At 44.2% G+C, this 24,689-nt stretch overlaps 1 protein-coding gene across 2 annotated transcripts in view; it reads left to right on the top strand.

The window, feature by feature from the left end:
* Positions 1-2,200: 2,200 nt before the first annotated feature.
* SLC25A13 (solute carrier family 25 member 13) overlaps positions 2,201-24,689 on the top strand; it is a 107,698-nt gene continuing 85,209 nt past the window's right edge. Inside the window, exons 1-2 of one of the 2 annotated variants that reach the window (XM_083405394.1) lie at positions 2,208-2,307; positions 5,963-5,977. In XM_083405394.1, the coding sequence (XP_083261520.1) occupies positions 2,296-2,307; positions 5,963-5,977 (27 nt within the window). In that variant the 5' untranslated portion in view covers positions 2,208-2,295. Of the gene's footprint in view, positions 2,308-5,962; positions 5,978-24,689 lie in introns of both variants that reach the window. The other variant, XM_083405395.1, reaches the window with a different exon arrangement.

Raw genomic sequence — 24,689 nt, forward strand, 5'->3', positions numbered from 1 at the left:
GATAACCTTAGCTAAGAACAGAACAAAGGGAGTGCAACCTCGCTGTAGCTTTTGGTATCATAGACCATGGCATCTTTCAGGACCAGTTCTGTGGGATGGGTTTGGAGGAACTTCTACTTCTTTGGTGATCACTCGTGGCCAAGTAAGATTGTCTTCCATAAACACGGTTTTAACAGTAAGTCCGTAAGTGACTGTGGTGGCCAATTTTGGATCCACACATCCTTCCACAATGGGGACAGAGGTTTCTGGGTAGGAGTTGATCATGGTGAGGGTTTGCCAAGTGTGCCTTCCTCTTAGCATGTTTCTCCCTTTTGTCCTGAGTTTGAGCGTCTTCAAAGCCCATGACACCTTTGGTAAAAGGCTGTTCTCCATTTAGAGCACTCATAAGCCAGTGTTTCCCAGTTGTTGGTGTTTATACTACTTTTTTTTTTAGATAATAATAATAATAATAATAATAATAATATCTTTATTGTCATTGCCCCCTTCGGGGACAACGAAATTACTCGGCTGCTCCTTAAAAACACTAATTAAAAAAATATAGTAAAATACAGTAAAATACAGCAAAGGAGATTTGATGACTTTCAAAGTCCGGGCTTCCCATTCAGGGCCGAGATCGCTCTGGAGAAGAAGCTGTTCTTAAGACGGCTTGTTCTTGTCTTCATCGTCCTGTATCTCCGTCCCGACGGCAAGAGCTCGAAGAGACAGTGACCAGGATGCGATTGATTTGCCTTGAGAGAGTCTTTAAACCTCTTTTGCTGACCACCAGCATTACGCTTTCCATTTCTAAGTTCGGAATAGAGTAGCTTTGGAAGACGATAATCAGGCATCTGCACAACATGACCAGTCCAACGAAAATGGAGGAACTACATTACAGTGGTTCCAGTCTCATCTATGTAGCCAAGTCCAGAGGGCAGCATTGGGAGTACACTTTTGGCTCCCTAGCAGTTACACTATGGGGTGCTGCAGGGCACTATTTTATTCCCAATGATAGTGCTGCAGCCAGGACTTAGGTGATGTGGGGCAAGGTGCCATCAGTATACTGATGACACTCAGCTCTATTTCTCGGCAGCATCTGAATCAGGAGTAGCTGTGTGGGCCCAGCAGTAGTGGGATGAAAGAAAACAGGTCAAACTTAGATGTTAACAAGTTGGAGGTACTGTGAGCAAATGGTTTCCATGTCTGAGGAAGTAGTCATTTTCCTGACCTAGTCAGAATTGCATCCCCTTGAAACAGCAGGTACACAATCTGCAGGTGCTTATGGATCCAGTTTTGTAGAGGCCTTGGTAGCCTCAGTGGCTATGAGCACCTTCGATTGGCTTCAGCTGGCATGTGGTTGCTCCTGGCCTGAGAGAACTTGATCACAGCAGTCCAGGTAGTAGGGACTTCATGACCGGATTACCGCAATACATCCCATGCAGGACTCCCCTCGTGCTTGGTCCAGAAACTGAAGTTAGTGCCGCATGCTGTGGCACAACTACTGATTGGAGGGATATTTGCATTGGCTGCCAATTCGTTACGGGGCCAAATTCAAAATATTATTATTAGCATATAAACCCCTTAACAGCTTGGGACTATTTCACTTGAAGGACTGACTCAAGTCACGGCATTCAACCACCCACTCAACCACTTTGATTTGCAGAACCGGTCCCTTCCGTCTCAACCATTCCAAAATGTAGAGATCCAGAGATTCACAATCTCACGGCTCTTGAGGATTCCTCAACTTCATCTAGCGCCGGCAGGCATGCAGAACAGCTTCCGGGGCTTAACCCATGGCAACCACTGGAATTTGCGCCTGCTTTGAGGCTGCAATCCTATATACCACCCCCTTACCCGGGCACACATCCCATTTAAAGTTAATGGGCTTTACTTATGATAAGGCGCAGGCAGGAATACACCACCCCCACCAGTATATGTATATGCAGCATTTCCTCTCCACGGGATGCAGCTGCAGGAGGTAAAAGTACGAATCACCAAAAAATAAATCATAAAGTATCTCCACGCCGCCACCTCCGGGATGGCTTTGCCCGCCAGAGCTGCTACATTTCACCTTATTGGCCGGATAAGGGACCACGGGGAGCCGGGGAGTCAACACGCGCCGCCCGGGCAGCCAGGCCGGAGGACACAGGCGGATCACGCGCGCCGCAGCGGGTTCCCGGGGGCCGCCGGCAGCCAATGGGCGGGCGGCGGCGGCGCTTCCTCTCTCCTGGTTGGCGCGTCTGCGAGGACGCCGCTCGCCGCTGCCGCCGCCTCCGCTCGCCTCGCCAGGGGGAAAGGGCCGGCTGCGCAAGGTAAAGCATGGCTGCCAAGGTAAGTCACGGAGCCCCGGCGGCACGCGCAGAAGAGCGCGGGCTGCGGCTGCTGCTGCTGCTGCTGCCCCGGTAGCCGCCGCGCCACTTGCTCCCCGGTCCTCCAGGCGGCTGCCGCTGGGAGGGGAGAAGCGGGGAGGCTGCCAGAGTTGACCTAGGGCCTGTCCTTGGCGCAGCTTGGCCCGCTTTCGGGGGTGAGGGGACATCCCTCCCCCTTCGGGGGAAGGGCCAAGCCGAGGCCAGCAGGTCGTGCTGCTTCCGGTAACCCCAAAGAGGAGGCGAGGCCTCAGGGAAGAGTCTTTTGGCTAGCATGCAGATGCACCAGCAAGCGCCTCCCCCCCAAACGGAGAGGTTCCGGGGCTGAGGGCTGCTTTCTAAAAGCATAGCCCCCAGGCCCATTTTACTCGCCCAGCGTCCCGTTTCCCAACAGGGGCCGGGCAGATGCTTCTAGGAACTCCAGCAGCAGGTTCCCTGCTGGCAGCTGCCTCTCCTCTCTTGCTGCCTTCCCCGACATTCGTAGGTACACTGCCCTTGTGCATGGAGGTTCTGTTTCGTTGTCAAGCTCCAGAGTCATGGATGGAAGTTGTAGGAGCTGGAAGCTTGCTTCCCTCTGGCAGCGCTCATGGAGGTGTTGAAACTTCCTGTGCTGAAAGGAGAATGCTTTGGGTGTGTTCAAAGACAGCTCTGTATGGTTGGTTCATTGGCACTTAACACTAGAAAGTGGGTCCTGGGGCTAAGGCCTAGCACAGTAAGGCTTGACTGGCAGCACTAGTTAGATAAACACTTGGTACCTGCCTTCAGTGCGGTGTTTGCTCCATAATTAGGATAAGCCTTGAGATTTCTGTAAAATGCCTCTGTGTTACAATGAAGTGACTTTGAAGGCCCATTTCCACCTGCAGTCCTTTTCAGTTTGCAAAGCACACTTACTTCAGAAACAGGGCTTATTATTTTCCAATATATAAATCCATTATGCACATTTATGGGAGCTATGCAATATTTTAAAAAATACTGTCCCAGCTATAGTGCCTGTACAGTTTGGAGCATTGAGAGCAACACAAAGGTCACATTTATGTAAGGACTTTGGTTTGAACAGTGATAGTCACCTGACTTTCATTGACAGTTTTCCAAGTTCAGATAGTTAAGAGGCTGAAGGCTGCCTGTCAGCCAGGAGGAGAAATGTCTTAAAGTTACCTTGAAAAACCAAACACAAACGTTCTGGCAAGATGGTGGCAGTTTGTGCAAAGCTACAATAGAATGCTAGGAACGCCTTATATCTTCTGCAGCCGTACAAACCCTACAAACAGAATGGTGTTTGACTACACTGAACATGCTGTGCATTATAGACAGCCAAACAAGCAGAATGAATGAGTGAATTAAATCAAAGGCCTTGCATTCACACATATAAACTATACATGCAAACCGTCATTCACACAATATACCGGTACCATAGACAGAAGTTCTCTACAGTTCAGTACATGTTCAGCTGCTGTCTATCAAGCATATTCTAAGCAAAAATAGAGAAATCTTGTAAATGTAGTTAGAACCCTAGTTAACAAACTATTTTAAGTTAATCCAGAAGCAGTTATGTGAGTGCTTAAAAAGAATATTTAAACAATTTTTTTAAAAAAGTAAAAGGTTGCTAGCACTGTTTTTGGCAATTGCTGACAAACATCTGCCTATTAAACCACATTAAAGCCATCCCTGTTCAGAACCCTGATCCTTAATGTTGTCATAGCTGCCTGTGGTGCTATGATAAAGTGATCACACCCTAAGAGAAGCCACTGTGTTGTATTGATTATAACCTTCTTATGGGTGTAGAGCAGCCTTCCCCACTGTGTTATTCTCCAGACATTTTGGACTACAACTCCCATCAGCCCCAGCCATCTCCCAGGTTGGAGAAGGCTGGTGAACAGGTTTCAAAGCCAAAACCCTAATCATGGCTATGTGGAGGTAAGTCCTGTTGAAAGCCGTAGACTTGCTTCAAGTTTAGCAAGTTTAAGGGTGTGGATAGGCTTGCAGAGCAAAACTTTGGTGTAAGACTTGAAACAGAAGTATTTAGTTTGAGAGATGGGCAATTTGTTCAGTACAGAAGAGCTTCCTTCAGTCTTGTCATGGAAAGCCACACAGTCTAAAGGCTGAAAGGAATATCGAGGATTAGTCCTGTACAACCATCTACTCTGACACATTTGCTCTAGAGTTGACCATCTCGTATTTATCCATTTAAAAAAAGAAAAAAGCAAGTAAAAATCCATAGTTGCCTTGGGTAGATTGACAAGACAGGTTATCCTTCATAGGAGCGCTTCATGTTACAACATGCCCGGAGGAATATGTGGTAGAAACCTCTCAGTAGATGTTTATATTAAAGCGTGTTTATTTTGCATTGCTTATAGTGATTTGATTGCAGGAAAACAGTATACAAATGCAAGAGGAAGCCTTGGTTGACTGTAGCTCCTCACCATAGTTGTACACAGTGAACTGTACATATGCGGTGGGACTATCAAAAGTATGCAGACTTAAAATCATGAACATTATCAGCTTTGAATGCTTTCCTTTCCTTAAGATGCTATCTAAACCATATGCACTTCTGGCATTAAGTCAAACACAGTTGCCATTCTGAGTTCCAGTGCTAGGCTTGTAGCTTTGTGCTGTAGAGATGTAGGGTAGAGTGAAGCCCCTCTTTGAATCTGTAGAGCTTCCTGGACACTTGCAGTTTTCAATTCAGTACTGCAAGTTCAGGCTGCATATCATCCTAGACTTTTCTTAGCTCCATGTTTTCCCCTTCCATCACAAATTCTAGAAACTTTGGAATGAAAGCTAAGCTTTTCTATGTTCTTGGAAGAGCGTTCTGACTGCTCTCTTAAATGCAAAGCATGTGTGTTTTTAAATGGGCACTGGACAATCGACATGCTTACAGGTGACATGGTATATAGTGTTTTCTAAACATAGCATTCCATAAAGATCTGAATTATTTCTTAGTATGTATAGGTGCTGGGGGGGGGGGGAGAGGAAAGGAAGGCAGTGTTTTCCTTGCAAAAGGGTCAGAGGTTTAATGAACTGAAGTGTTAAATTATGATGGAAGGTGCAGAAGGATGCTGAAATAAGTAGAGTCAGATTGTAGTACAGCATAGCAGGAGTTTGATCCTGCATGCAAACTGCTAGAGGGGCTGCCTAATTTATTACATTTATTTAATATGTGGTCCCAGGATGGATTACGTGGACCTCAGTACTGTACAATAAAATATGCAATACATAAGCATTACTAGAGTATAAATTAAACAGCAGTCAGAAATGGCAAAAACACTACAATGAAAGGCATATTCTGATCTCATCTTCCACCACCAGAAGTCTGTGCAAAAAGGGTGCATCTTGACCACATATCATGGGCGTAGCCAGGATTTTTGTTGGTGGGGGCAGAACCTCAGTTAGCTATGTATTTTTATTGATGGGGGGGCAGCTGCCCCTCCCTGCCCGACCCCAGGCTACATCCATGCCAGACATCAAAATTTGTACAGTGTTGTATCTTGGAGGGGAGGGCATTCTCCAACCTGGGGGCCACCACACTGAAGCTCAAATGTGTGCCTAAGGTTCAGGCTGAGTTGTGTGCAAATACTCTTCTGATCTAGCCCAATAATGTTCCGTTTGATTTTTCTCTTCAGCCAAACAATGGATTGGTGAGTCGTGGGTATTTTTCTGAGTCGTATATTTTTTTCTGCATTTGCCTGATACCTGTCCTGTGCCAGCATCCCGCATGACAGCTTTTTAAAATTAATTTTATTCATTTTTGTATACCTTCAAACTCATGCACCCTTTTGTATCCTGTTGCATTGTTCTTTAAATGATGTGTTTAAGGTTTTCTAGTTGTTTTCTTCCCCCCTCCCTTGCAAAAGAACACAACCCACTTTGATGCATAGGGTATTTGAGAGTGAATAGGACTTTAAAAAAAAATTGTAGTATGCTAATATAAGTATTCCTTTTTATGGCCTAGTACAGAAAGATTGGGACACGGGTGGCGCTGTGGGCTAAAGCCTCAGCGCCTAGGGCTTGCTGATCGCAAGGTCGGCGGTTCGAATCCCCGCGACAGGGTGCGCTCCCGTTGTTTGGTCCCAGCACCTGCCAACCTAGCAGTTCGAAAGCACTCTCGGGTGCAAGTAGATAAATAGGGACCGCTTACTAGCGGGAAGGTAAACGGCGTTTCCGTGTGCGGCTCTGGCTCACCAGAGCCGCGATGTCACGCTGGCCACGTGATCCGGAAGTGTCTCCAGACAGCGCTGGCCCCCGGCCTCTTGAGTGAGATGGGCGCACAACCCTAGAGTCTGTCAAGACTGGCCTGTACGGGCAGGGGTACCTTTACCTTTACCTTTACAGAAAGATTGGATCAGGCTGCAGGTCCCAACCCTCCAGTTGAAAACCACTGCACAGACTTGTAAAGTTAACTAGCCTGCAAAAAAACAAAGTACTTGCCTGTTAAGGGGCAACTAGCCTGTGTTTCAGGCAGTTTGCAGAGGATGGACTCCTCTTTCTCCAACCTGCACAGAATAATCACCATGGTATCCCAGTAATACCAAAAAAGCCTGGCTGGGGCCAAGATTGGATACATTTTAGTCCCATGTTAAAAACTGGCTTTTTACTCAGGCGTTTGGACCATGTTGAACATTTGACATGCTTGTGCCGTTGTTTGGTATTACATATTTTAAGATTCAATGCCAAATATTATTAATTGATTGTTATGTTTTATGGTTTTAGGTGTTCCCAAGAATGGTTTTATTGTTGTTTTCTGCCCCCCAATCAACTGATAAATATATATAGTGGATTAGAAGTGTTTTAATTAAATCCTAGCCTCTTAGGTAAAGGGACCCCTGACCATTAGGTCCAGTCGTGACCGACTTTGGGGTTGCGGCTCTCATCCCGCTTTATTGGCTGAGGGAGCTGGTGTACAGCTTCCGGGTCATGTGGCCAGCATGACTAAGCCGCTTCTGGCAAACCAGAGCAGTGCACAGAAACACTGTTTACCTTCCCACTAGAGGGGTACCTATTTATCTACTTGCACTTTGCTGTGCTTTCGAACTGCTAGGTTGGCAGGAGCAGGGACCGAACAACGGGAGCTCACCCCATCGCGGGGATTCGAACCGCCGACCTTCTGATCGGCAAGTCCTAGGCTCTGTGATATAACCAACAGCGCCACCCGCATCCCCCCATGCCTCTTAGCTTGCCAGTAAAATAATAACGCCAAATGCACTGATGGTAGAGACTTGTGTCTCCCCTTTCTATCTGTGTTTCTGTCCTTGTTGCGGAAGCAGAGACTTTATCAGTTCATCTGTAGCTAGCATGGAAACTAAATGAGTTGGCAGTCTCCTCCATTAGCTCTCTCACTTGCATAGAATTCCTGGTCACCTGTGGCAATCAGGCAAGTTTTTGAATGTAAGGATGGTTTTGTGCAAAGTCCAGCGAAACGAATAGGAGTTACATTCTGCTCTGACCAGCTTCCTCGGAGGAAAGGAGAGAGTAAAAGCCAGGGGCAGCTGTGGTGTGTCACTTATAGCACGGCACTGTGCAGGAGAATTTCCTTGTTAATTGCATCCTTAATCCTCCAGATTAAGCGAGACATTCCAAAACTGTGCTGTATTTATACTGGATACTAAAAACATATATCCCTCTTTTATCCAAATACAAACTCAAGGCATCTTGACAACAATTTAAGAACAAAACAAAACAAATACAGGAAAAAAGTAGCAGATAACAAAAAACACAAACTGTATTTTGGAAATGCCTCCTGAAACAAAGGCTGCATATACACCATACATCTAAGGCGCATTTAAACCTCACTCCTGGAGAATCATCGGAACTGTAGCTTGTTATGGGTGCTGGGAATTGTAGCTCTGCGATGGGTAAACTACAGTTTCCAGGATCCTTTTGGGGGTGGGGGAGAGAAAAGGGAATGTGCTTTAAATGTGTACACAGCCAAACCCATCTTAAGAGAGTAGTTTTAAAAAGTGAGCTGTGAAAAGGCCGGGCACATTTCTAGGAAGATTCCACCACCATATAGACCTTTTTAGTTGTTCCCAGTAGTTGAACGTTTATGAGAAGGAGGCAAGGGGAAGCAAAAAGAGCAGAGTTCTCAAGCAGAGATCTTAAACTGGTTCATATGGTAAAGGGTAAAGGGACCCCTGACCATTAGGTCCAGTCGTGGCCGACTCTGGGGTTGCGGCGCTCATCTCGCTTTATTGGCCGAGGGAGCCGGCATACAACTTCCAGGTCATGTGGCCAGCATGACTAAGCTGCTTCTGGCGAACCAGAGAAGTGCATGGAAATGCCGTTTACCTTCCCACCAGAGTGGTACCTATTTATCTACTTGCACTTTTGACGTGCTTTCGAACTGCTAGGTTGGCAGGAGCAGGGACCGAGCCACAGGAGCTCACCCCGTTGTGGGGATTCGAACCACCGACCTTCTGATCAGCAAGTCCTAGGCTCTGTGGCTTAACCCACAGCGCCACCAAAATCATGGAATTTTTAAGAATTGGAAGGGACTTTTGAGGTTATCCAAGCTAACCCCTTGCTCAGTGCAGGAGGCAACTGCAGCATCCCTGGCCGATGACCATCCAGCCTCTGCCTGAATACCTCCAGTGAAGGAGAGCCCACCATTTCCTGATTATAAGTTTATGATACCTGTCCCATCAAGTACTCAGAATGCTTTGTGCAGGAGGTACACCATAGGCATGTACGTCACAATAGACCTTTGTTTTTACACCATTGACCTGCACAGATTATGATGGTACATTTTGAAAATTTACAACTTGCTGGACAACAGAGGCTCTTAAGGGGTAGAGAAGGAGGAAGAAGAAGAAGAGAGGGAACTTGCCAGTCCTTTTTGCACATTGAGCTGGCTCTGAAACAGAGATCTGAGAGCGCAGCTGCAAGTTCTCCACTGTGATTGTGGAACGTTCTCAGACTGAAAACACGAACTTTCTGCTAACACCCAAGTTCCTGTCCTCCGGGTAATAGTCTTGTTTTGTGAGTTAATGCTACTGTTCTTATAACAATCCTGATTTGGGCCACGGTACAAAATTCACAATAGCAGATCCAGCGATGTGGTGACTAAGAATAGATTTATGCACCTGACTTTTTCCTATCACACTGTGATTCCAAGAACACATTGTGAAAAGAATGACACGCCAAAATGCTTGTTTTTATAGCTGATAAGACCTGCTGTGCTACATCTGAAAAGCCTTGACTTGTGTGTGAATATATAGCATTGGCTATTAAGTAAGTAATTCTTTTTATTCCAGCTTTGGGTAGGAATTCTTAGTACTTTTTATTAATTTGTTTATCATGCATAGAACAGGAAAATGATGGGTCTGCTTCACAGATTATGTGACAGGGAGCTATGGCCCATGTCATTTCCTAGCAGTGTTAACACTGTAGCGTGAACACTTGACTCATGCATGTATATATTGTTCTTCTGTGTATATATCAAATATGATACACAAGTCATAATCACACTTACCAGTTAAGGAAAATGTTTGATGCATGGTTGTGTGAAGCTTTCAGCCTTGAGTCCTGTGAGGGGGAAAAAGCAGGATATAAATTAATAATAATGTCAAAGAAAATATGCTCTGTAACACAGATAAATGAATTTCAATAGGTGTTCAACAATCAGCCATTTGCATGGAACTGACGCTTCTCATTGATAGCATCCACCCTCTGGAATGCCATCCCTTAGTTAATTTTTGAGATGGCAATGGTAGCAACCTTTGGACATCTCTTCATTCCTGTGACCCAAACTTTGCTGGACACTGAGGAAATTTTATTTCTGTGTTTGTTACTCTTCCCAGTTTCATTTGTGAGATATAGTCGTGTTTGGTTTGTATCTAGTTTTTAAAATATTTTATCAGAGGTTGTTTTAATTTATATGTAAACAGAGAGTTTTTTTATTGTATTAAACTATATATAACTTTTAAAAAACAAGTAGATAAAAGCTGATGCAGCCTTGCTTTGGTGTAAGCCACTCTTCTGTTCCAACTGGATTAATTCTCAGTCTTGGAGGTTGGCTGGAGCAAGAGCACACATAAAGGTCCACTGCAACCTCAGGTCTAAAACAAAAGAGCACCAAGCAGTAATAAAGAGAGCCCCCAAACAAGGTCCAGGTGAAGCTGAGGTTCAGCATAGAAGTGTAGCCCTGAATCAGACATAATCCAAAGGCAGAATCCTAAGGCTGAGGTGTAGAGGTCAACGGCTAGGAAGATCAGGATAAATGCAAATCAGGTTGCCAGAGTAAGAAGCATAAACGTATATTAGTTCTTGTAACTATCAGATCTCAATGTAACAACAACAACTGATTTATATGCTGCCCATCTGAATGGCTTGCCCTTTCCACTCTAGGCGGCTTCCAACATCAAACACAGTACAACAGGGGTCAGCAAACTTTTTCAGCAGGGGGCCGGTCCACTGTCCCTCAGACCTTTTGGGGGGCCGGACTATATTTTGGAAAAAAAATTGAACGGATTCCTATGCCCCACAAATAACCCTGAGATGCATTTTAAATAAAAGCACACATTCTACTCATGTAAAAACATGCTTATTCCCGGACCATCCGTGGGCCAGATTTAGAAGGTGATTGGGCCGGATCCAGCCCATGGGCCTTGCTTTGCCTACTCATGCAGTACAACATCAAACATTAAAAACTTCCCTATACATGTGGTTTATAAGACTGGCTTCCCGTACTCTGCCCCAAATCATCTGCTTCACAAGCTACTTGTCCAGGAACCCCTTACTGTTGAGAAGTTATTTCCAAGGAGCACTTTACTCTTGAGTAGCACGGCGACTTTGGGCTTTCGGGTGTATTCCCCTTTGTTGACCAGTTGCTGCTGCTTTCAAGGTCTGAGGATGATTTAACCTCCTCCTCTGCCTCAGACAGAGAGACCTCTCCAACAGTTCTTGAGTGTCACCTCATGGAGGCCAGTCTGGCAAGGTCTCTCTCCAGCTCCCTGAATATCATGGGCTTCAGGATCAGCGCTGTAGATCTTTGCCCTGCAGATTCCAATGCGTTTTCTGAATGCATCCTCCCAGGCAAGCACCGTTGTCTTATGCTGCTAACATTACATCTGGGGTAGTTTAGAACAGGGATGGGGAACCTTTGGACCTCCAGATGTTTTTTTACTCAGGCCAGGTCAGGGATGATGGGCCATGTCGTCCAGCAACATCTGGGGGCTCGCTATCCCTGTTCAGGGCACGTGATAAGCCTTTTTGCTCCCTGCTGGGAACCCAGGCTCTAAAATGGGAGCGGCATTCTCTTGTACTGCCGCAAGGGAATGCTTACTATGTCCTGAGCATTGGGGCATCGAAGAGCGCTAGGCCTGCCCCTGCCTCACAATAGAATTTCACTTGGATAATAACATTATCTTGCATTACAGCAAGAGACCTAATTGGCTTGGGCCATGATCTGCAGGTCTCTGAGTAGCATAATGCCTAATCCTGTCCAGGTGCTGGAGTTCGTTGCAGATTAAGCGTCGGAGATTAATCACTTAACATTGCAGGCCTCAAGAGACACTGAAATGTTTTTGTTGCTTTTTAAAAGGGACGATATAATAATCTTTTATTTTGGCAGAAGTAATTCAGTATAAATAGTGGGGGGGGGGGGGAATCCTTGCCCAAAAAACAATTGAATGGGGTGTACGGATTTTGTGACAAATTTTAGGGCGTTTTTAAAAGTTCGGTGTGGTAAAATGAGTATATTAAAGGTAATGGGACCCCTAACCGTTAGGTCCAGTCGTGGCCGACTCTGGGGTTGTGGCACTCTTCTCGCTTTACTGGCCGAGGGAGCCGGCGTACAGCTTCCGGGTCGTGGCCAGCATGACTAAGCCGCTTCTGGCGAACCAGAGCAGCGCACGGAACCGCCGTTTACCTTCCCTCCGGAGCGGTTCCTATTTATCTACTTGCACTTTGACGTGCTTTCGAACTGCTAGGTTGGCAGGAGCAGGGACCGAGCAACGGGAGCTCACCCCGTCGTAAAATGAGTATATTATGTGACTATAAAAAACACCAAAACCCTGTTATCTTGTGGAGGTTGGTTGATTTGCGAGAATGAGGCCATGACCCACCAACCTCACTCTGCCCTCAGCCAGCCCCCACCTGTCTGTTTTGTTATTTATAACTTATAACCCACTTGGGGCTTGTCCATACTTCCTCTTGTGCCTAGAGAGCAGTTTTTTATTTTCCCCGCTTCTCTTCAGTGCTAAATCACAGCAAACGTCAATCCGTGTTTTGGTTCAGCAATAAAGATTGGATATTCCCAGGGGAAAGTGGTGGGATAAGTGGAAGTCTGGATGAGCCCTTAATCGCGGTGTTGTTGCCCCTTGTAGAACTCAGAGTAAGATGGCGACAAAATCGTCTGCCGTTGACTCTGGCTTCACTTACCAATCCCAACGCAAGAAGTGTGATCGGAGAACAAGGATGCATTTAAGCCGGCCAGAAACATTCAAGGAGGATGCAAAGCTGGGTTTTTGAGAAGGGTGGCTCAGGCGGGTCTGTGGCCTGGGGGTGGGGAGAGTCCTGAGGACCACCTAGAGAGGCCTGAAGGGCCTGAGGCTCCCCATTTCTGAAGTGGCTGGTGATGTGGAGACCCTGGAGAGCTTCCTCCTGTCAGATTAGACCGTATTGGGCTAAACAAATAGGGCCAGTTGGTGTAAGGCATCTTATTGTATTCCTATATTCCATTAGAAACACCGCAACAACTTCAAGATAATGTGTTCAGTAATGTAGTGTTGGGACGATGTTTTCAAGGCAAAGAAATGCAATTTAAATTTCTTCTGTATACTTTGCAAAGTATCCAATCCATCTCAACCATTTCCTGCAATATCAAGCTGCCCTGGTAGAAGCAGTTTATTTTGGAATAAAAGAAATTGAAACTGTAGCTTTGTTAAGACACTAAGAAGAATGCTGCCGGTACAATTTTCATAACATTTTAAAATAATCCCATGCTTTTTACATGCTTTTAGAAGCACACAGCTGAGTCATATACTTTACCAAAAATGTTACTCTGGCCTGCATAAATGGTGGTGAAGTAGGATAATATTGCTCATAAGAAGTAGGCAGCTGGCATTTTCCTTTTTAAAAAAGAAAACAAGAAAATAACACTTGGAAGTGGAGGTGGACATGTAAAAAGGATGAATTTTTGAGAAGATATACAAAAGAGAAAAATGGATTATTTCGACTGCCTGAGTAGTGTCCGTTTAAGTTACGACTGACAAGTAGATTATAAATCTTGGAAGAGGTTTAGCTGTTGCACTTGCTCACAGGGATGAGAAACATTTGTCCAGATTTGATAACCAGGTTCATTTATACTGGAACTTTAAACATGTGCTTTATTTGGAAGGGAGAAGTAGAATACTTTTTGCCCATGACTGAGTCCGACCTGGAAGGTTTTCACATCACAAGACAGGAAACTCAGATCACAACTCCCATTTCCATTTAAATCTGTTTTTGCTGATATTTTTGGTGGTGTGTCCTTAACATGTCATTGGTTGGCTTATTTACGTGCTAAAGTGTGGACTGGTTTTGGTAACAGACAGAGTTTAGCCGACTTTTAAAGTTTTGTAAACAAATTTTACAGTTTGATTTACCTTTGTTAGTTTCCCAGTTGGCTACATACTCCTATAACATCTAAGCAGCTCAGAGTCCATTTATCCTCCACCACCAAACTGAGAGGAGGAGGAAGATTTGATTAACTTCCATTGTAAATATCACTTCGTGTTTCCTTAATACTTTCGTAATTTTATTTGCATGCCACCTTTCCACACATGAAGTGACACAAACATTCTCAAAGTGGTTTTCATCAAAGAGAACAGCAGTACGCCCGAAAATCAACAACAAGATAATGATAATAACAATAACAACAATAATAGGAATACTAAAACAACAACATAATCTCTCTCTCTCTCTCTCTCTCTCTCTCTCTCTCTCACACACACACACACACACACACACATGCACTTATAGTATTGAAATGGTTTTTTTTTGTAACAACATTAGATTAGCAGCAACATTAATGAGAAATCTGCAATTGTAAAATGCATTTTGTGTCTCGAACCTCAGTCAAACATGGCAGAATGTCTGAAAGCCATTTGAAATGATTACCACAAGTAGGAATTATTTGCCTAGTCCCAGCACGCTGCACAACCTAAATTCAATTTTGGTTTTCACAACTGAGACGTACTGAATTTTGAATAATTTTCACCTTTCCATTAATGTAGTCATTTGTCACTGACATTAAGTCAGGCTGCTTGTCAGTTCACTATTTTATAGCACAATCTGCCATGGCATGTCAGCTTAGATAGAAGGCATCTTTTAGTGATTGTGAATTAGTCCCTTGTTGATATGAAGTAAATTTTCTTGTTGCAGAGATAAACATAATGATAATTGGATTTCCATTTGACTACTATTGGTAGTTTGATGCCCAGTATAAGAATTTCCTGCATATTTGTTTTTCCATGAGAGTGCAACATAACTTCTACTAAATATTAGGATTGCAGTTACTATGCTTAGGAATACTGCTGTGTATAATCTGCTGATGTTTCTCTCTTGTGCTTGGACCTAAAGGTAAAGGTAAAGGTAAAGGTACCCCTGCCCGTACGGGCCAGTCTTGACAGACTCTAGGGTTGTGCGCCCATCTCACTCAAAGAGGCCGGGGGCCAGCGCTGTCCGGAGACACTTCTGGGTCACGTGGCCAGCGTGACAAGCTGCATCTGGCGAGCCAGAGCCGCACACAGAAACGCTGTTTACCTTCCCGCTAGTAAGCGGTCCCTATTTATCTACTTGCACCCGGGAGTGCTTTCGAACTGCTAGGTTGGCAGGTGCTGGGACCGAACAACGGGAGCGTACCCCGCCACGGGGATTCGAACCGCTGACCTTTCGATCGGCAAGCCCTAGGCGCTGAGGCTTTTACCCACAGCGCCACCCGCCTCCCTAGCTAGTGCTATTTTGGCTATGAAAGCATTCTCACTCAGAGAAGCAAGTTCACTGTTAGTATATAGGATTATACTTACATTTCTATGTTTACCTTTATACTAGTATATAAAGTCCTTAGCCCTTGGATTTCTCAGTAATTTTAGGTTATTTGCTCTTATTAAAATGCTCCTGCTTTTTCAGTCAAAATAAAACACAATTCACTTCTTTTCCCCTGAAAATTCACTACTATTGCAGTGAAAATGGTCTGCCTGAGAGTTGACCTGGATCTTTTTACTTCATTTTAAATCTTACTGAGTGCCAGGCTTGACCGGCTTGACGTCATACGTTGTTTCCATGGCAACCAGTTGATCTCATTAAAAAAAGGGGGTATAAAGCCGGATCTGGAAAGAAAAGTAAATATATCACTTTAACCAACCAATCAACCAAAATCCTTATGTGCCTGAAAATTCAGTTAATAAAGTATTTATTTAACAAAAGGATACCAAATCTACAGACACAGTTGTTTCTGAACCAAGTTTGTGTTTCGAAGCTTTCAGTGCACGAGTGGGTTTTAATTGCTATCAACAGACATGTCAATTTTTCGGTATGTGTGTTTGTGTGGCAGTTATAATTAAGTCTTCCTAACAGCTGTTTCTGCTGTTCTTTCAGCCATCCAGCACCAGGCTTGCTGCCACCTAGTCTATCTCTTCTAAATCCATAAATAATTCTTACTTTGCATAAGCTGAAGACACTCAAGGCACACTGTCATCCCACTGGAAAAAAATAAACGCATGCTTTTTATTCTTGTGCTACAGAACTAGGTAACCTGTGGCCCTCCCAGTGTTGTTCAACTCTCCTCAACCCCATGGCCAACATCTGGAGGCCCATAGGATCCTCATTCCTGCTGTGTTGTGTTTGTGAAGGAAAGCTTTATACCAGTCGCTGAACATTTGACGCTACCTTGCAAACAAGCATACAGAAGTTTCCAGCCTACAAAATGTATTATGAGTCTGTTGGATGGAGAGCTCCATCCTTTCTCCAGCAGCTCATTGCATTTCTCTGCTGGATTCAGAGTCCTGTTGTCTAGCACCCTTTTTGGTTTCTGTACCTACGGGACCGCCTCTCCTGGTATGCCCCACAGAGAAACCTACGCTCGTCAAATAAAAACATCCTGAAGGTCCCAGGCCTCAGAGAGGTTAGGCTGGCCTCAACTAGAGCCAGGGCTTTCTCGGCTGCGGCTCCAATCTGGTGGAACGCTCTGTCACAAGAGACTAGGGCCCTGCGGGACCTGACATCTTTCCGCAGAGCCTGCAAGACAGAGTTGTTCCACCAGGCCTTTGGTCAGGTCCCAGCCTGACTCCCTCCTCTGGCAACCTGCACAGAATTTTGCTCAACGGTTGCCATTAATTTGACTTTAATTAATTTTTATAATGGAATGTTTTTAGAATGTTTGATTATTTGATTGTTTGATTATTTAATTGTTGTTAGCCGCCCTGAGCCCGGCTTCGGCTGGGGAGGGCGGGATATAAATAAAATTTATTATTATTATTATTATTACCGAGCACCGAGATGGGATAGAAAATTGAGTTGGTCCTGTGCTAGCCTGATCACTTGACTCCTATGGATACCTGGCAAGTCCTGAAATGCATGGCCTGTAGACACACTGTTTGCATGCTAGACACTGTTCATTTATTTATTTTGAATAGTTCTATGCTTCACCTTCATCCAAAACATAGATTGTAGACAAGTGTACATCCTATGCCCTTTTAAAATGTGGAGGGGTGTGTTTTTTTGGGGGGGGGGTCAGGGAGGTAGTTATTGGGTTGTTGTTTTAATTTTGATTATGTATTTTGTGGTTTTACATTTTGATTTTATTCTGTGAAGTGCCTTGAGACCTCCGTGTGTAGGGCGGTGTGTAAATTCAAATAAAAATAATCAGTGTCCCCCCCCCCCTAAAAAATGTTTAGGGGTATGCCCATTTTCCTAGTCATATTGAAATACTGCCCCTCAGTGAGGCCAAACTTATATTCACAAAATGTTTAGGGGTATGCGTACCCCTGGGTACCCCTTCCCCCCGAAAAAGCACTGATCATCATCATCAGTACAAAGCCTGGGGAAATAAAAATGCCTTAAGCTAGTGCTGAAAAGAACACAGTATTATCACCAGTCTTAGTCTTGGGGGGGAGGTTATTACATGGCTGGAGCATAATGCATCTGGTTCAGAGGTAGAAGAAAGAGAAGAACCTCCTTTGTGGATCTTGATGCACTCACTAGTCACAAAAGTCAATTTAAATGCCACTTACTTTTAAAATAGATAGCTACCAACTAGGTTTTACCATTCCTGGCCTTGAGAACTCCCAGTTCACAACAGAGTACTGTTGCTACCTTTGGGTGCAATTCATACCCTACTGAGGCCAATGGCAAAACTTTTTCATGAAGTCAGCTTTCATGTTCTTCAGTATGACTGCAAATGGAGAACTCAGATGTTGTTGGACTGCAACTCCCATTGGCTTTGCTGGCTGGATCTGACAGCAGTGTACCTATATTCTCATGGCATATACAGTGGTACCTTGGTTCTCGAACTTAATCCGTTCCGGGAGTCCGTTCGACTCCTGAAACTGTTTGAAAACCAAGGCGCAGCTTCCGATTGGCTGCAGGATCTTCCTGCACTCAGTTGGAAGTTGCGTTGGACATTCGGCTTCAAAAAAACATTTGCAAACTGGAACATTTACTTCCTGGTTTGCAGCATTCGGGACCCAAGGTGTTCGGGAACCAAGGTACCACTGTACATAATTTGCTGTAGCATGTTTACAAAGAGAGAGTGGCTTTCTAAATGAGTCCTGTTTTTATTTTCCAGTAGCATAATACATTTGAAACAGAGTGGTACCGTACCGGTGTTAATTTTGCTTTTTTAATTCTAAAGAAAGATTCTTGACTTTGAGACTTTCCCCTCTTTACTATTTATAATACAGAAAAATGTGGTTACTTGAAGGTGATGTTGTCTGTTTCCATTATGCATATGCATTATAGTCCCCCGCCCCTCTTTTTAAGATCCGAGAAATGGATTCATGCATGCACATGGATTTGTACCCACTCACACACTCAGCTACTGAGGTGTAGCATTTTGAATAGACAGGAACAGACAGATCTGATTATAAATGCAATCTTCAAAAGTTAACTTCTGTGCTCAGTCAAAAAAGAAAACATTGCACTGAAACAAAATGCATTTACCTGTCAGTTATTTTTACATAGTTCCTGTCACACAATTATTAGGTGGGACACTTTATCTATAGGATTTTATTTTCTCCAGCCCAGTTCCTCCTTCTGTTTATTCATGACAAGGGTTCCACAAATAGGGCAGTCCTGCTAGCAAATTAGTGCAGCAAACTTTTGTAGCAAATAACCTCCACTCCTACATATTTTACCCAACTTGCCTTGCTAAGGTGATCTGCATAAGCCATCTGTGATGACTTTGAAACCGAACCTTGACAAGTTGGAACAGATTGGGTAGGTTGTACCCAATGGTGGATTTTCATTAGCAAAAAGCTCTTATGCTCATGAGAAGTGGGATACCTAATTTTCACTGGTCTGCCCCTTCCCAATCATATGTTGGTGAGGATTGGGAGATCTTCCAGAACATGTTATGGTGAAGAAGGTTGGAGTAGGCAGATGGGATTGTTGAAAATTGGATTATGAGTGAAAGCACTTTTCCACCAAGGCAGCCTTTCCCAAACTGGTGTCCTCCCGATACTTTGGACTCCATTTCCCCTTCTCTCCAACCAGATGCTGAATGGCCTGTCTGGAATGCAGTTGTCACCCAGAACATCTGGAGGGCTCTAGGTTGGGGAAAACTGCACATGCATTGTGTCTGCTTTTCAATGATTGTCTTATCGTGTGGTCTCTTATTTTAAATTTTGTATGTGTTTTTACTATATGTGGATATCATTGCTTTCCATGATATACTGGTATATAAATATTTTTATACATAAATAAAATTGGTGGCTGTCATGTTGCTAGCCATGAATGTTAACAGCCTTTTCTTCCATTCCATACTTTTGGCCATCCCTTTACAGTGACACCATCAATAACCTTGGGGAATTCCTTACCCACAGAGGTGCGTCTGGTTTCTTCACTTTTGGTGAATGCTGAAGACGCACCTGTTTTCCCTGGCTATTGGCACCTGAGACACGTGTTTTCAGGGCCCACCCTATTCCTGTAATTGTAATCTGTTTTAACTGTTATAAATTTTAAGTTGTTGTAACCCACCCTGAAACCTGCCAGAGAAGGGAGGGTAACAAACCTCTGGCTTTCTACCTACATAGAACATACAAACCGGCCTCCTGCGAGCCTAGTAAATACTTGCTTTTCTAGCCTAGCACTGACTGATTGGCAGTGGATCTCCAAGGTCTCATTCCATAAAAGTTTTTGATGAGCTCATAACACACTTTTTTTTTGCAAGCCGTAGCAATAGCCAAGCATGCTACCGGTACCAATTACTGGGAGAAATTCAAAGTCTTTGTCTATTGCATGCTTTTATTAATGCATGTTTTTATAAATGAAAAGAGTTGCATTTTTATTTTGTTGCTTGTGTTTGCGTAGATAGGACATCTATACACACAGACTAGTCTCCAAAAACAAACAGTAAAACAGCATGCTTACTGAGAACCAGATCTATACAAATTTCAAGACTCCCTAGCAAAATGGGACCAACTCAAAATCTACCCACCTTTCTGTAATATTTGCTTGTTAACTGTCTTGAGGGCCTTCTTTAGGGAATCTAAAATATTTTTGCAAATAAGTACCGTGTGCTGTAGGACTATCAACGTGACACTCACTTTTAAATTAAAACACCCTCATGCTGTGGATGTGAAATGAAGATAGAGGTGTTAAATTATGAAATGAAGGCAAATGCCAAGTGTGGGGAACCTTTGGGTCCCCCCAGATGTTGCTGAACTACAACTCCCATCAGCCCCAGCAGACGTCGTCAGTGGCCACAGAAGATGGGAGTTGCCATTCAGCAAATTCTGGAGGGTCAAAGACTCCCAATATATAATGGTGGCATGCTGTCTGCTCTGCCTTTAAAGTTGCAGGAGAATAAAAAAAGCCTGCTGCAATTTTGCAGGCTTGGGGAACTCTCAGAAGAGCTTCCCAGGTGCCTTTAATAAAATAGTGGCAGTCCTAGCTAAAACTTGCTCAGCAGAGCTGGTCAGTTCTCAAGGGGATGGCTGGTTGCATTTCACATAGGTTGTATGCAGCTCAGCCCAGTTCGCTCAGCTGCTGTTTTGTAAAGGAAATGTGAAATCATCCAAAGTTTTGTTAAATGGGCACTGTGCATTCCAGTCAGGCTCGCCAGTAAAGGCCACCAAACAAGAACAAGCCTAAAATCATGCATGTCAGCGTTACGGACAGACTTGGAACACAATCCTTGTTCCAAGATGTCCCTTGTATCATTCTGATATCTTGGAGGACAAAACCGCCACCAGCAACAATAGGCACAAACTGCTGCGTCCCCTGCAATGCAAGAAACTTAGGAGCACCGGCGTGTGTTTCTAGGTGCCTAGTGAGTGAGAAGCAGATTGTCTGTCTCTTATTGCTTTGTTGGTATGCTTCGCAGTGAGAGCAGCAGAGTGGGCGGTGGACTCTACCTAATGTGTTTCATCAGTTCAGCATTTGAAGGTTAAACTTCCATTTTCTTCAAGTACAAGAAATAACAGGCGTAGAAAGATGATGGATGCCCATGTTGTTATGCTGCAGTCATAGTGGAAGGTGTGTGGGAGGAGGAAGACATGGGGCTCGAAAAGATCGATGGATTGGAAGGCTTCCAGTTTTGATGAAAAGCTGCCAGGCAGGTGTTGCAGCTCTTTCCTTGGGTTTTGCAAAATATGTCATTTCCTTGGCTTTTTAACGTGGTTCTTGTTTTTGATTTAATTAGATGATAAGATTGTTTCTAAGCTCCATCATGATAGTAAATATTCTGTGGTATATAAATGCCTTCAAACAAACAAACAAACAAAACAAAACAAACGCACCCTCCTTATCCTAGCAGCTACATTTGCTTGGGAAGCTTAGAGTAAAAAAAATCCAAATAAAGTATTGTGAATATTCCCTTTATTACTATGTAATGCCAGTCTTTAGCAGATGCATACCCTGCTGACCAGCCTCCTTTTGCAGATGGCATGGTGGGAGGTGTGTATTATACCTGTGCTCTTGCATCTGCAGTAGCTTCCAGTTAGATAGGGAAATTGCAACTTTCCCCCTATAAAGCCCCAAATGTCCTACCATGATCCCTCAGCTAGCAAATCTGTGACTTAGACAACTACCAAGTATCCCCATGGCTTTCCCCTTTCTCTACTGTCTCCCCTTTGCCAAATTTTACATTGTATTAATTGTGAATTCAAAGTTGTCTTTTATGGTTTTGTTCTATTGCAATTTGTTTTGAATATTAAAAAAGGGTTTTTTAATTTAAAAAATTACATTGTAAGTTCCTTGGGGCAGAGACTCGTCATCTTGTAATTTGGGGCGTTGATGATGATTCAAAACCTTGGAAGGTGTTCTTAGTGGCTACCTAAAATGTGTATTATCCCCCTTTCCCAGTGTTGCTATAAGGATAGGGTCCAGGTTTTCACTCTGACCTGTATTCTGAATAAACACCAAAAGTCCTCTTTTAAAATAAATAACCAACCAACCAACCAAACAAACAAACTTTTACCTGTGGTGCAGAGAATCAAAAACCCTTGCTAGGATTTGTTTCTTTTTGTTCCTTAATGAATACCCTGCCTGTTGATCCACTTTCCCCTTTCAGCCATTTCACTAGTCCCTACCATCTGACGTCCGCTTAGTAGTGTTTCAGGTTCATTGCAGCTGAACCTGAGCACTTCACTATATTTGAAGGACTGGACTTTGATTTACTAGTACAGTGAGGGAAATGCCTAGTTAGCCATTAATAAGGCCAGATTATTGATTCCCACCTGCCCAACTCCCCCTTTCTGGACTTGTTGTTGTTTTCTAGCACTGCTACCTATTCTCTGCCCTGTTTGTCTGATCAGACAGTTGGGAATATTGCACCCTTGTTGCAATCTGCTTGTAAACCTGCTGATTGCATTTTGCGACACGCCGTAGTGGCCGTATCGGTTCATCATTCTATACCACAATCAAGGTTCTTAACTTGGATTCTGACAGTGCTGGAAAAGCACAAGTGCCATTCATTCAGAAGAGGATGCTGACAACCAGGTGTACTGGGTCACCGACTGTGGGGGGGAGGGGGGAGAGGATAAATAAAATCTGGGGTGTAAGAGGATGGCTTTTGCACAGCTGTTTGTCTTTTGTACCCCTCTGGAAACTCAATAATGAAATAATCCTTTTTTAGGACAAGTTAGTTTGTCTAACACAGCTGAGTTTGTTTGTTCTGGCAGCCTGGATTTAGGAACATTTGCAGTACCTGAAACAAAAGTGTCCTGTTGTTAAACACAAAAGCCAGCCACTTCATTTTCTCAGGTACTCCATTCCTCTCCCCTCAGTTTTCATCCAACAGCCAGCCAGTATTTCATGTCTACTGAGCTATCCCCTCGCATTTAGGATTATTTTTTTGTACTTCTGCAAAACATGGGGTTCCACAAAGCCTGCCAATACCTCTTGCTTTGTGTATGGATGGTGCTACTTTGGTTTCAGAAGGAGAATATGTTCACTGCTAATATGCTAAAAAGAACCTAGTGTTCGATATCCCAAACTACCATGTGAAAAGCAATTTAAAGCCCATTTCTGAGATATACTTTGAAAGCTAGCTCTCTGCTCTTAGGCTCTCGTGCAGTCGATGGTGAAGTAAAGACAAGCCTTTTGTTTCTTTTCTATAACTGCTGGGAATCTGCATTAGGAGCTGTCCCAGGTCCTGCCTTGCCTGACCCAGCCTAGCCATCTGGATACCTGTAGACTGCTGTCTTGAGTTGGACTTGGGGTGCAGTTTAGCCACATGCTAGGGCTAGGCTTTGTTCATCATGTTGAGAGCTTGCAGTTTTGCTCAAGCAGGGTAGCTGTACTGCTCATACTACATGAACTATGGTTTGGCTACAGCTTCTGTTTCCATTTCCAAGGAATGACCATTTTGCTCACGCTCAAAGCACACACAACTGTGTAGCATGCACCGTTTTTGGACCCAGAAGAGGGTGGAACAGGGTGACCTGGGCTTAGGCATGCTCCGTCGATGTGCGCAGTGACCCAGAACACAACCCCCGTGCAAATTGGGGGTTGCCTGTAGTTGCAGGTGCTGTGGTTGAAATATGAATCAAGTATTGTATGTTAGCATGGCGCAATGATGTGATCTTGACTAGTAACTTAACTAGCCAGGGGCGGGCGTGGGGGGGTGGTCCACACCAGGCAGGGGGTCTGTAGTGCGGAACGACTGCACGTGCTGTGCGCTGCCCCTGGGCTGGCCGAGAAGGAGGGAGGACAAGTGGGCTGAGGTCCACTGGACTCATGTTGCACTATGGCTCGGTGCTGCCAGGCTGAGTAGTCCTGGGTCAAGCTTGCCACGGGGTGGAAGTGATGGAGGGGAGAGGCAGCAGAACATCCCTTTCCTGCTGCCCCCTCCCCAGCTGGGCTCCTGCGTGTGAGGGAGCTCCGGAGACTCCCTTCATGTCCTGCTCCCCTACATGCTTTTAGAAATTTAGTATTTTCGGGGAGTGAGGGCAAGGAGAGAGTTTGGCCCCGAAGCGCTTTGCAGAATTCTGGACTGCTCCTAAAATGTTGTTGTCCTTTTGTAGGTGAAGGAGTGATGGATAGGGTGGCATACTACTTTTGTACTGGGGAAAGATTTCTTGTGGAGGTTGTGGAATTCATTGAATTTGGGTCCAGTCTGCCACAGAGAGCACAAAGCCTTGTGAATGGGCTCTCAAGTAAATAACTGTCTTAGCGCAAGATTATGACACTTAGGACAGCATGTACACTTGGATAACACACATTTTCTGGCTATCTACCCCACAATTGCTCATGTCGTTTCGGTGAGTTTTGGAAGGAAAAAGCAACCAAACATCATTAACCCCCAAATAGCTAGCATCTAAAAGCATGCGCTTTCTTCCTAATGCATTAATGTATCTTGCTGTGTGGTGTTTAGTTCTAATGAGAGGCATGGGCTAAAGTGAGAGGACACACCTTGATTTAGGGTGGGAGTTTCTTTCCATAAAAGATGTTTTGGATGGGTGGGGTATAAATAATAAAATTATTATTAGGTACTGGGAGATTGCATTGTGTTGATCTGCATTATGTATACAAACGTTCACACATCTGCACTCTTGGCCATGATGTGCCCATTTGTTTCCAGGGTCCATATTCTCAGGAGGGCAGCTCAGATGTTTTGTCTCTTTCTTATAACCACTATGATAAACACCAAAGAATATATCTCCTTATTGATGTGTGTTTATGGGAGTAGGACAACGTTTCTTTCCCCAGATC

Source organism: Podarcis tiliguerta (genome assembly GCF_965153285.1).
Source record: "Podarcis tiliguerta genome assembly, chromosome: 12".
Classification (NCBI taxonomy): Eukaryota; Metazoa; Chordata; class Lepidosauria; order Squamata; family Lacertidae; genus Podarcis; species Podarcis tiliguerta.